The sequence below is a fragment of the Psammomys obesus genome, unplaced genomic scaffold (assembly GCF_907164565.1).
Source record: "Psammomys obesus unplaced genomic scaffold, mPsaObe1.curated_primary_1811, whole genome shotgun sequence".
Lineage (NCBI taxonomy): Eukaryota > Metazoa > Chordata > Mammalia > Rodentia > Muridae > Psammomys > Psammomys obesus.
This window is the reverse complement of record NW_026596057.1, coordinates 9,398,874-9,412,088: the sequence shown is the minus strand read 5'-3', so window position 1 is coordinate 9,412,088 and position 13,215 is coordinate 9,398,874. Positions and strand designations below refer to the sequence as shown.

Sequence of the window (13,215 nt, the reverse complement as noted above, 5' to 3'; positions counted from 1 at the left end):
GATAGATAGATAGATAGATAGATAGATAGATAGATAGATAGATAGATCTTTTTAAAAAAAAGTACAAGGGACTTTGTCTTAGTTATGGTTTTATTGCTGTGAAGAGACACCATGACCTTGGCAACTCCTATAAAGGAAAATATTTAATTGGAGCTGGCATATGGTTTCAGAGGTTTAGTCCATTATCACTATGGTGGGAAGCATGGCGGTGTGTACGCAGACTTGGTGCTGGAGTCGCTGAGAGTTCTACATCTTAAACCACAGGTAATACAAGGAGAGCGGAACACACTGGCTAGACTTGAGCTCTTATAAACTTTAAAGCCCTTGCTCAGTGACACATTTCCTCCAACAAGACCACACCTCCTAATAGTGTCACTCCCTATGGGACAAGCATTCACACAAATGAGTCTATGAGGGCCATTTCTAGTGAAACCACCACAGATTTAATGGTGGACCAGGAGTTGATGATGGGTGTGCGCCTGCCCTGCCCCCATGAGCTGCACTATACCAGCATGTAGTTTGCTATGGACATGGCCTAGTTGTAGGTCAGGGTTGTCTCCTTTAGTAACAGTCAAAGGAATGGAGCCTAACTGGAGGTCAATCTTGGTGAACAAACATTAGCAAAAACTTTCTCCACAAGCCTAAACTTCAATTTTGATACAAAATTTTCATTCCTACATCTTTTACAAGCTCAGCTGGTATTCAATTTATCTTACAAGCATATTAGAGGCAATGCTCCTTTAGCTAACTTCAGCTTTGTGCAACTTAATGTTTCCTAAGCAAGTTTATTAGCAAATCCTTTATAGCATCAATTTTTATTACTTCAAGTTTCTTCTGCATTAGAATTTTAAAGTTAAATCAAAGTATAAAGTTTTCAAAACTATTACAGAAATGTTAACACAATCCAGCAAGTGTTTGAATAGAATAAAATATTGACAGCACACCACAGATAAATTTTTAAAATAGTTTAAGGCACTGATATGTTATTGGGGCTTTAAAAAAAACAGGATTTGATGTTTCTTCATGAAAATATTATTAGAATTTCCTACCTTTGTGATGAGAATTCGGTATTCATCCAACATGGCCTGGTTGTCATGGCATCCTGCTAATAGTTGCCATACTTCTGCCCTTAATGCCTCAGGAACACCACTCTTCACCAAAGTGGATAGCCCTTTTGGTCGGCCACCAAGGTTATTGTGCCTGAGGAAAGAAGAAAATAAAGCATTCACAAACCATGTCCTGAACTGTGGTTGCTATGAAAAAGAGTATTTATTAATTTACATAAACATAAAAGCCTGGATTAAAAGAAAATTGACTGGGAGCACTAAGCAAAAATCATGCTTTAGCCTTAGTAACATCTTTAACTATTTTTTCTCTATTTCATCCCATGTTTTGTTGAGCAATGTTATTCCATCCTTAGGCAAAGTTTTTGCACCCTATCATTTTATATATATTTTGAATACTCTATTTCAGTATGAACTTGAGCTCAAAAGACCATCTAGACTTAAAATACCCAAGGTGACCCTTATGGCAAGTTCCCCACTTTGTCAGTTCCTGATTTGTCTTGAAGCCTATCTAAACTACAAGGACTCCCTAAAATGAAGACCTTACTCTTTCCTAAAAACACTAGAATGTAGACAACTACATCTTGCTAGAGGGACAGCTTATGCTTATTAGTCTTATCCTTTTCTCAAGGGCTGTTTGAATCAGAGCAAAGGCAAACATCTGTTGTCTAAAGCCAATGATCACAGAGAAGCTGTGCTATAAGGATCAACAGCCATCTAATCAACATTCACCTGTCATGAGTGCAAGTCCATGCCTCACTCTTTCCTGACATAGAACTATGGTCCAGGCCTTTTTGCTCAGGTATTTCTCATTTCTTGCTCACTGTGTCATAAAGCTGACCCTGATGTAACCACCCAAATCCAAAACTTGATAATGTATCCCAATTTGAACTAACATACCAGGCTCTAATTTCAAGTTTTAAAACAGAAAAGTCATGCAATCCATATGTCTATTTTACATAATTGGTATCCCACAGACTTCTGCAAATTATGCGCACTCTTCTATCATAAGCCCAGACCCAAGCTTTGGCATCTTCTTCTGAAAATGTGTTCAAACGTTCCCCCCACCCCCACATATTGTCATAATCTAGATATCTTTGGAGAAAAAAATCATAATATTCCAAACTTATATAACAAGTCAAACTTACCACATCAGGATTATTGTGTAAATCATAAAATTTATACAATTCTGCTTTCATTCAACTAAACTTTCGTGGGAAGGGGATTAGGAGAATTAGAAAATAAAACTGGTAAAACTAATGGGTTCACATCAAAATGACATACAAAGAGTGAGAACATAAACAAATACTATTAAAGAAGATAATTATGCTGGCTAAGGGGGAAAAAAGCAAAATTCAAAGTAGTATATAAGTATTATTTTATATACATACTATTGTTAACTTGTTTTTAAACACACACAGAAAAAGAATTTAATTGGATTACTTGATTTGTTGCTTTTTAACTTCTTGAATTCTTTACATATTCTGGATATTAGCCCCCTGTCAGATATAGGATTGGGGAAGATTCTTTCCCAGTGTGTAGGCTGTCATTTTGTTCTGACAAGAGTGTCCTTTGCTTTACAGAAGCTTTTCAGTTTCATGAGGTCCCGTTTATTGATTGTTGATCTTAGAGCCTGTGGTTGGTGTTCTGTTCAGGAAGTTGTCTCCTGTGCTAATGAGTTGAAAGCTCTTCCCCACTCTCCACTTTTTTTTTTTTTTTTTTAGTGTGTCTGGTTTTATGTTGAGGTCTTTGATACACTTGGACTTTAGTTTTGTGCAGGGTGATAAATACAGATCTATTTGCTTTGTTCTACATGTAGATATCCAGTTAGACCAGTACCATTTGTTCATTTGTTGAAGATGCTATCTTTTTTCCCATTGTGTGGTTTTGGCTTCTTTCTCAAAACTCAAGTATCGGTAGGTATGTGGGTTTATTTCTGGGTCTTATATTTGATTCTATTGATCCACCATTCTGTTTCTATGCCAATAAACATGCAGTTTTTATTACTGTTGCTCTATAGTACAGCTTGAGATCAGGGATGGAGATACCTCCAAATGATCAACAAATCAGGCAATCCAATTAAAAAGTGGGGTCCAGAACTAAACAGAATTCTCTTTTCTTTTCTTTTTTTTTATTTAATTTTTTCTTATCAGTTACATTTTATCAACTCTGTATCCCAGCCATGTCCCGATCCCTCATTCTCTCCCAATCCCACTCTCCCTCCCTCATCTCCACCGTGCCCCTTTCCAAGTCCACTGATGGGGGGGACCTCCTCCCCATTCATCCGATCCTGGTTTATCAGGTATCTTCAGGACTGGCTGCAAAGCCCTCCTCTGTGGCCTAACAGGACTGCTCCTCCCTTGGGGGGTGGTGAGGTCAAAGAGCCAGTCATTGAGTTCCTGTTAGAAATAGTCCTTGTTCCCCTCACTATGGGAAACCAATTGGTTACTGAGCTACCACAGGCTACATCTGAGCAGAGGTTCTAGGTTATATCCATACATGGTCCTTGGTTGAATGTCAGTCTCTAAAAAGACCCTGTGCCCAGATATATTTGGTCCTTGTGGAGCTCCTATTCTTTCCCCATCATACTAACTCCCCTTCTTTCATATGATTCCCTGTACTTTGCCGAAGGTTTGGTCATGAGTCTTTGTATCTGCTTTGAAAACACTGCTAGTTAGAGTCTTTCAGATGCACTCAGTAGACTCCTGTCATATCAAATGGCAGAGAAACACTTAAAGAAATGATCAGCATCCTTAGTCATCAGGGAAATGCAAATCAAAATAATGCTGAGATTTCACTTTACACCCATCAGAATGGCTAAGATAAAAAACTCAAGTGATAATACATGCTGGAGAGGATATGGAGAAAGGGGAACTCTCCTCCATTTCTGGTAGGAATGTAAACTTTTGCAACCACCTTGGAAATCAATCTGGTGCTTTCTCAGACAATTAGGAATAATGCTACCTCAAGATCAGGCTATACCACTCCTGGGCATATATCCAAAATATGCTCAAGCATACAACAAGGATGTTTGCTCAACATTGTTCATAGCAGCTTTATTTGTACTAGTCAAAAGCTGGAAACAACTCAGATATCCTTCTATGGAGGAATGGACACAGAAATTGTGGTACATTTACACAATGGAATACTACTCAGCAATTAAAAACGAGGAAATCATCAAATTTGCAGGCAAATGGTGGGAACTACAAAAGATCATCCTGAATGAGATATCCCAGAAGCAGAAAGATACACATAGTATATACTCATTTATAAGTGCGTATTAGTAGATATTAGACATATAATATATGATAATCATACTAAAATCTGTACACCTAAAGAAGCTAGGCAAGAAGGAGGACCCTGGATAAGATAATCAATCCTCACTCAGAAAGGGAAACGGGATGGACATTGGAAGAGGGAATTTAACAGGGAACAGGACAGGAGCCTACCACAGAGGGCCTCTGAAAGACTCTACCTACCAGTGTATCAAAGCAGATGCTGAGACTCATAGCCAAACTTTGAGCAGAATGCAGGAAATCTTATGAAAGAAGGGGGAGATAGAAAGACCTAGAGGGGACAGGAGCTCCACAAGGAGAGCAGCAGAACCAAAAAATCTGGACACAGGGGTCTTTTCTGAGACTGATACTCCAACCAAGGACCATTCATGGAGACAACCTAGAACCCCTGCACAGATGTAGCCCATGGCAGCTCAGTCTCCAAGAGGGTTCCCTAGTATGGGAAATAGGGACTGTCTCTGACAGGAACTCAGTGACTGGCTCTTTGATTACCTTCCCGAGTAAGGTGGCCTTGTAAGGGGAGCAGCCTTACCAGGCTACAGAGGAAAACAATGCAGCCATTTCTAATAAGACCTGATAGGATAGGGTCAGAGGGAAGGGGAGGAGTACCTCTCCTATCAGTGGACTTGGGGAGGGGAATGGGAGGACCTAAGGAAGGGAGGGTGAGGTTGTGAGGGAATGAAGGAGGGGTCTACAGCTGGGATACAAAGTGAATAAACTGTAATTATTAAAAACATAAACACAATTTTAAAAAGAATTTAGACGAACATATATAGTGAATATATGCGCATATAATATAAATAAAATGTCTTTTAGTTTTTATATTTTTGAATTGTTTCATTGATGCTAAGTTCTTTTATAAACATTAATAATATAAAATTTTATATTTGTACAAATATATATTTATATACATATTAATATAAATACAAAATATATAATAAAATTAGCTTCAATTCTTTAAAGTACCTTTAAATATTTACATAAAATCTAATTTTAGTTAACTTAGAAAAACATGTTTAATATGTTCCACAAATATTACATATAGAAAAGTACTAATTATTCTTGAATAGAAGAATAAACTATTTAAAGCCTGGAACTTCCCTGAAGCTCGTTTTCATTATCCAACTGAGTCTGAGACTACTTTAAACCATTATGTCAAAAGAGAACTAGAGTTGTTTATCAAAGTCATGTTTTTTATAATTCAATATATGGCTGTGATTTTTCTTTTGGATCAGAAAAACATATGGTTTGAAGGTAGTTGAATTTATGTATTCTCTAGGTAAAAAGCTAATTAAAAGCAACAGTGTGAGTATAAAAAAGTCTAAGTATATTTCCTTGAACCTGAATGAAAATACTATACATTATGAGTCATACAATATATAAAATTACAGAAGAGAGATTCAAAGTAATTAAATACAGTGCATGCTACATGTTAGATAAGTAAAGCGTTACCTGTAACAGCTCCAACAGATAACTTCAGGAAAAAGTGTGCTTGACTGGGTTCTTCATAAAAGCCCATCATGACTCTGAGCCCACACATGTGATTGTTCAGAAGGGCTGCATACTCACTATAAACTTCTTCCCCCACACTAGTTTTCAATTCACTTCAGCAAGACCACTCTGTCCCTTCCTGAAAGGTTTCTGTTCAAGTAATCCATGATATCTTCCCATGCCATTCTCATGTCACTAAGTTCAGTAGCTATTTCTCAATCCTTTCAGTGCTGACCACTCATTTACTTGAGCTTTCAGTTTCCGTAGGGATCAATGATAAAACATAAGTTCTTTCCCACCCCCAAAACTCTATCAATGACTGCTTCTTCACTCTTGTCACTAGTAAGCGATTCTCTTTCATTTGTTTATGAATGGCCCATTTTTACAGTGTTCCCTATTTATTTATTTATTTATTTATTTATTTGTTTGTTTACTGGCTTTTCAGCCTGTTCATAGACCCCTCTCCCTTCTCTTCCCAGTCCCACCCTCATGTCCCTCTCCTCCTAGTCTCCTTCTTCTCTTCTCAGAGAAGGGGAAGCTCCCATGTGTACCAACCCCCCCACCCCCGACACACCAAGCCCAATCAGGGTAAGTGCATCCCCTGACTCTATTGCTTGCCTTTAGACCCCTTTTACCCTAGCTGAGCTAATTCTTTTATTGTCTTCTTTGAAGGTATTATTACCTTTGGAATGTCTTCAGGGTACCTGGGAATCAACAGTACCCTAAAATCAGCCATGTCCCAATCTAAACTCACTCTTCTCTGATTGTTTTCTAAGATTACCTCAACCTCAATGATTACCACCATAATCTAACCAAACTAGAAATCTAGCTGCTACTGTTGACATTGCTCTCCATCCAGTTCATTCCTAGCCCATCACCCCATCTAAAAGATGTTATTTTCTCAGCCTCCTACATGCTCATGAACTCTACACTCCACTATCACTAACGTTATTGACCTTACACTTCTGCAATAGCCTCCTAACATGTATGAGTCTTTTACATTATATTTCTAGCAGTATAGGCAGAATGAAAAAAATAAGCTTGAGTAATCTGTTAGATCAAAACCTGTATAATGATTTACCCAAGATATTGAAAATTGAAGTCATACATATCCATATACTTATATATGCATGAGTATACATACACACACACACACACACACACACACACACACACACACACCACACACACACACACACACAGGTTGATGATGAACAATCCACCCCCAAAAAATCTTTATTGTGTTTAAAAATTCAATTCAACCAATATTCTACTTGTACCTGATTCTCAGGCATTTGTTTGGTAAGGTATAATGAATATCATTTTTCTCTACCATTAAAAATCTAGATAAATTTATCTTACAGGCTGGTATTTTAGAAAACTGGGTAATTTATAATAGTATGAATTAACAACCTTACTCTGCTGGCTTCTATAGAATAAAACAGCAACTAAAACTATCTATAATACCTACGTTCTTAGATAATAACCAATAGGTTATATTTATGAGACCAAAGAAAGTATAAATAAAGAATAAAGTAATTTTTTATTTCATTATTGTTCAAGTGGGGTGTGTGCACAAGTGGAAGACAGAACAATTTTGTGAAGTGAGTTCTCCCCTTCCATCACATGGGTTCAGGGAATCAAATTCAGGTCCTCAGACTTGCATAGCAAGTACCTTTACCTGCTGAGCCATCTCACCATCCCAAAAGTAATTTATTAAACTAAACAATGCTTTCAATGTTTCTAGTAAAAATATGACAACATATAGCCATCACTTGGATGGAAAAATAAGTGCAGCTATCAGAAAGAGACAACCAATCAAAACACATGCTGAGCCTACCCGGGAAACAAGACAGATATCTAATACAATTATTTAAACAATTACATATAAACCAAGTAATTATGAGTTATACAATAATTATTTTTATATTTTGCTTTGTTTTGTTTTAGTGGTTCTGAGATTAAACCAAGGGATTAAACTACGCCAAAGCCCTAATTCTTGTAACCAGTATTTTAATGCACAAATATACTCTTCAGAAAGGCAGTAATTTGTGTCTTCTTTACTCATACAGTCTAAGCACCAAAAACATGTGCCTGGCACATAAAAGGTACTTAATGCTTTACTTAATAAATAAATGAAGGTAAGATGAACTGAGCATGTTAGACTACCAAGGCTAAGTAAATAATACTAGTTTCGAGGCAAATATTCTCAGTGACTCCAGTAGGATCAAATTTTTTCATGTACCCCTTAGATAATTTGCTTCTTTAAACTGCCACCATCTAAAAACTCTTTACAAAGCTATCTACTAGCAGAGAGAATTTCAAATGAAGGACATCATTTCAAGCAGAAGCAGTGGTTTGAGAGAGAGCACAAAAGTAGATGCCTAGAGTGTAAAAGAATACAAAAGCAACAGCTGGGTACACTTTTTTAAATTCTCATAAAAGTAAAGAATTTAGAACCTCTGCTCGGATGTAGCTCGTGGTAGCTCAGTAACCAATATGTTTTCCCTAGTAAGGGGAATGGACTATTTCAGACATGAACTCAATGGCAGGCTCTTTGACCTCCCCACCCCCCAAGGGAGAAGCAGTCCTGCTAGGCCACAGAGGAGGACTTTGCAGCCAGTCCTGAAGATACCTGATAAAACAGGGTCAGATGAAAGGGGAGGAGGTCCTCCCCAATCAGTGGACTTGGAAAGGGGCAAGGAGGAGTTGAGGGAGGGAGGTGGGATTTGGAGGGAATGAGGGAGTGGGATACAGCTGGGATACAGAGTTAATAAAATGTAACTAATAAAAAAATTAAAATCTGATTGGCCTGCTCTTTGATCACCTCCCCCTGAGGGGGAAGCAGCCTTACCAGGCCACAGAAGATGACAATGCAGCCACTTCTGATGAGAGCTGATAGTCTAAGATCAGAAAGAAGGAGAGGAAGACCTCCCCTATCAGTGGACTTGGGGAGGGGCATGCATGCAGAAAGGGGAGGAAGGGTGGGATCGGGAGGGGAGGAGGGAGGAGCTTATGGGGGATACAAAATGAATAAAGTGTAATTAATAATAATAATAATAAATTTAAAAAAAGATATAAAAACTGACATAAAATCCAAAAAAAAGTAAATAATTAAAACTGGAATTTTAAGATGGGATCTCAATAAATAAGGTCTTGAATTTCTCCTTCCCCACTAGCAAGTCCTAGATATATAGAAGCTATATATAAAACATAAGAAGCAATATGCCACAGTGCTTGACTGACACATGAGCTCCAATGTGGAACTCCAATAAGAAAAGAGAAAGAGGGACAGAGAGTGAGGGTAAGGACAGACAGGAGGGGAGGGAAAAGGAGAAGAGAAAGGAAGAAAAGAAAGAATAAAAAGTAGAGGAGGAGTAATCAAGAGAAGAAATCAATCTAAAAAGATGAAGGATATATATTCCTATTTTAATTTGTTTATGTTTTTGCTGAGGCTTTCCCCCTCAATTAGAAAAATGGAGCATCATATTAATGTGAAAAGTAGGTAAGCTACATATGTTTATACTTAGTGTTTTTAATCTTCCAAGTTTCCATCAGCTTATGTTTTATGTTCCTCACAGTGCGTGGGAGCTCAATTAGGTTAAGAACAGAATTTTTACCAATTCTGGTGACATACACTGGAATCCTGAACTCAGGACGCTCAGCCAGAAAAGTCATAACCTCAAGCATAGCCTGGTCTCAAAAACTAAAACACAAAGGAAGGAAAGCAAGATAGGATGAAAAGAGAAAGAGAAGGGTTTCCAAAACTATAAAGCACAGAACTTTACTCAAAAAGTGCTTTACCTTAATAAATCACTAAAACCTTCATGTGAACCTACTATTCCCAAACTTTACACCTTTCTAAACTGAAAAGACAATAGTTAAAACAGGAACTCTGGAAACATTATTTTTAGCTATCCAGTACAACAGACATATTTTCTCTATACAAATTTTATGCATTTTTCATCTTGTCATGATACAATTTAATAATTACTCAAATAAAATAAAGAAAAAAATAAAGATAAAATAAAATATGAAATAGAAATCATCCAGCAACTTTTGTAATTAAGTTGTAATGGGTTAAAATTCAGTTGTCTTAGTTTCCCAACACAGTTCCCTTGGAAAAAATTTCTTGAATAAATAATAAATTTCTAATAAATTTCTTGAATTCTAAAAGATGTTACTAATAAAATATTCACATTAATGTTTCTCATTATATCTAAAGTAATATTAATTGAATATAATTCAGAAATATGGTTTTTTTTTTTCTTTAAAAAGTGAGAAATCTTCCCAATTCTACCTCAGGAGTCTTCTTCAGTTTGGAAATTACTCTTCATGAATAAGTTCTGTCAGTTTCACAAGGATCTGATCAATACAACCAACACCTCTGTTAATCAGTTTTTCCCTCTCCCCAAGTTTCTGTACTAAATAATTAAAAGCATCCCCATGTACAGTGATGCACACCTGCAGTCCCAGCAATTGCAGCAGCTAAAACAGGCAGACCAAGAGTTCAAGACACACATAAATCCTGTCTCAAAATTTTAAATTGTTTTTGAAGATGAGGTTAATACTCAAGGGGAAAGTACTTGCCTATCATGTTTAAAGATCTGGATTTAATCATCACTATAAAAAATTTTAATATATAAAAGCAAATATTTAAAAACTAACAATATCATCTTAAGGAATCTATGTGTATTTTCTTTATTCCAGTGACAACTGAAGGTGGATGAGTAGGACTATAATTACTTATTGTCATTTTTCTCTACTATGAATATATTCAAACTTTCTACTGGATCTATATTTAAAATAAGTATTTATTAAATATAATATAATTATCTGCTTAAATATGTTTGCCTTTATAACATGATAAAGCTTGACAATAAAACTACCACACATGCCATCTCTAAATCATCAGTTCCCACTTAGGTTCCTAAGAAAAGATGACTAGGGATGGGGAGATGGCTCAGAGGTTAAGAACACTGATTGTTCTTCCAAAGGTCCTGAGTTCAATTTCCAGCAACCATATGATGGCTCATAATCATCTATAATGAGATCCAGCGCCCTCTTCTGATGTGCAGGCAGAATGATATATAAATAATAAATAAATGAATCTTAAAAAAAAAAAAAAAAAGAAAAGATGACTAAACAGAAACAGACATTGGGTATGTGAGACAATTCTTCTTTCTTAAAGATATAAAGATATAAAATTCTTCTTTCTTAGAGATATAAAGGGTTCATGGATTGAATCAACAGGAACATGTAAGAGGAACATCTCTTGCCTAGGTGCTTTCAATCCATATTCCATAAGTAGTATTTATTCACATTTCTCTAATGACCATACTGAATATCCTTTATTAACTTGCCATTTATATGTCTTATCTGGAAAATGTTTACAAACTTTGTCTCTATTTCTTAGTTCTTCATTCTTTGTCAGAAAGCTATATGTCTATCTTTACATTACAAATCTTCAAAATTAATATAGCAAAGCCTAAAATCAGGTAGTGTCTTCCTACTTTATTATTTATTTTCAAAACTGTTTTGGATGTTATAATCGATGTGTATTTCACTTAAGTTTTAGTATTAAATTGTGGCTATAAAATAAGAGGAACAGGGACTGTCTCTGTCATGAACTCTATGGCTAGCTCTTTGACTTCCCCACCCCCGTGAGAGGAGCATCCTAGCTAGGGCACAGAGGAGGACACTGCAGCCAGTCCTGGTGAGACCTGATAAGCTAGAGTCAGATGGAAAGGGAGGAGGACCTCCCCTATCAGTGGACTTAGAGAGAGGCAGGGAGGAGATGAGGGAGGGAGGCTAAGAGTGGGAGGGAATGAGGGAGGAGCTACAGCTGGGATACAAAGTAAATAAACTGTAATTAATATAGAAAAATAAAAATTTAATTAAAAATATCCTACTGGGGATTTTACTTATGTTTCCTAAAAATATAGATTACTTAGGAAACTGTTACATCTCATAAGAATGACTCTTTCATTCCATGAAGAGAATGTACTTATATATTTCTTTTGGTCTCCTTGAATTCTTTCACTGCTGTTTTCTAGTATTCCCAAGCACAAAGATAACAGTTTGCTAGATTTCTACATAACTACTTCATGGCTCTTTCGTTGGTACTTTGTGTATTTTAAGTTTTCCATTTCTTATTTTTCATTGCTAATATTTTTAAGTAGAATTAATGTTCTCATATTGACTTTGTTTTCTGTAAAACTGTAAAATGAGGCCAGGAACAGTGACATATGGCTTTAATACCAGCACTCAAAAGGCAGAGACAGGAAGATCTCTGATTTCCAGGCCAGCCTGGTCTACATGGTAAGTTACAAGCTAGCCAAAGTATATAGTGAGATTTTTGTCTCAAAAAAAAAATATGTAAAACAAAAGCCACATTTTGTTTTTGTACAAACCTTTTTTTTCCAAACCTTTTTATTTTAAAAATGAAAATGTCTCTGAAAAGTAGATACCATTTTAACATCATCCTTTCAAAATTTTGCTTTCCTTTTCCTTTTTTTTTTTTTTAACTATATGAAATAAGAAGAAACAATAACCAATTCAACATCCATGAGATGGAACCCATTCCCAACATTGCTTGGGCAACAAAGAACCTGAGACTAGATAGCCCAGAAACCTGGGTAAAACCAAACAATACTGTTATAATAAATAGATGATAAGTAAGTAGATAGGTAAATGGATGGATAGACAGATAGATATAGACAGAGAGAGAGAGAGATGTAGTGATAAAATGACTCCTAATAATATTCTGCTACACTCATAGATCAGTGCCTTATTTGGGCATCATCAGAGAGGCTTCCTCCTGCAGCAGATGGGATCAAATACAGAGACCCACAGCTAGACACAGAGAGACAGACCTTGGAAAACTCAGCCCTAAGTGGGAGGTCTCCATCAACTGTCCCATCTCCACCCCCTACCACCCAGAGCTCAGGGACCTCTGCAGAAGTGGAGACAGAAAAAGAACCAGAAAGGATAGAGAACACCAAGAAAACAAAGTTCTCACAAAAGCTTGTTTTCAAGAAAACAAAGAACTCACATAACCAAAGCAGAATGCACAGGAACTACACAGGTCTGTGCCAGGCCCTCTGCATTTATATTATGGTTTTCAAGTTGAATGCTTTTATGGGATTCCTAAGCATGAGAATGAGTGGGCTTCTGATTCCTGAGCCTTGTCTTACACTCTTTTCCTTTTGTTGGTTTTTCTTGTACAACTTGAATGTGATGGTCCTTGTTTTATTTTATATTTTGATTTTTTTAAAGAAAGAGAGAGAGGAAAGAAAGAAAGAAAGAAAGAAAGAAAGAAAGAAAGAAAGAAAGAAAGAAAGAAAGAAAGAAAGAAAGAAAGA

At 36.4% G+C, this 13,215-nt stretch overlaps 1 protein-coding gene across 2 annotated transcripts in view; it reads right to left on the bottom strand.

Moving 5' to 3' along the window:
- The window catches only part of Rabgap1l (RAB GTPase activating protein 1 like), a 648,858-nt gene that overhangs the window by 448,978 nt on the left and 186,665 nt on the right, over positions 1–13,215 (bottom strand). For both annotated transcript variants that reach the window (XM_055624410.1, XM_055624411.1), the window contains exon 13: positions 1,050–1,200. In XM_055624410.1, coding sequence (XP_055480385.1) covers positions 1,050–1,200 — 151 coding nt within the window. The remainder of the gene's footprint in view (positions 1–1,049; positions 1,201–13,215) is intronic.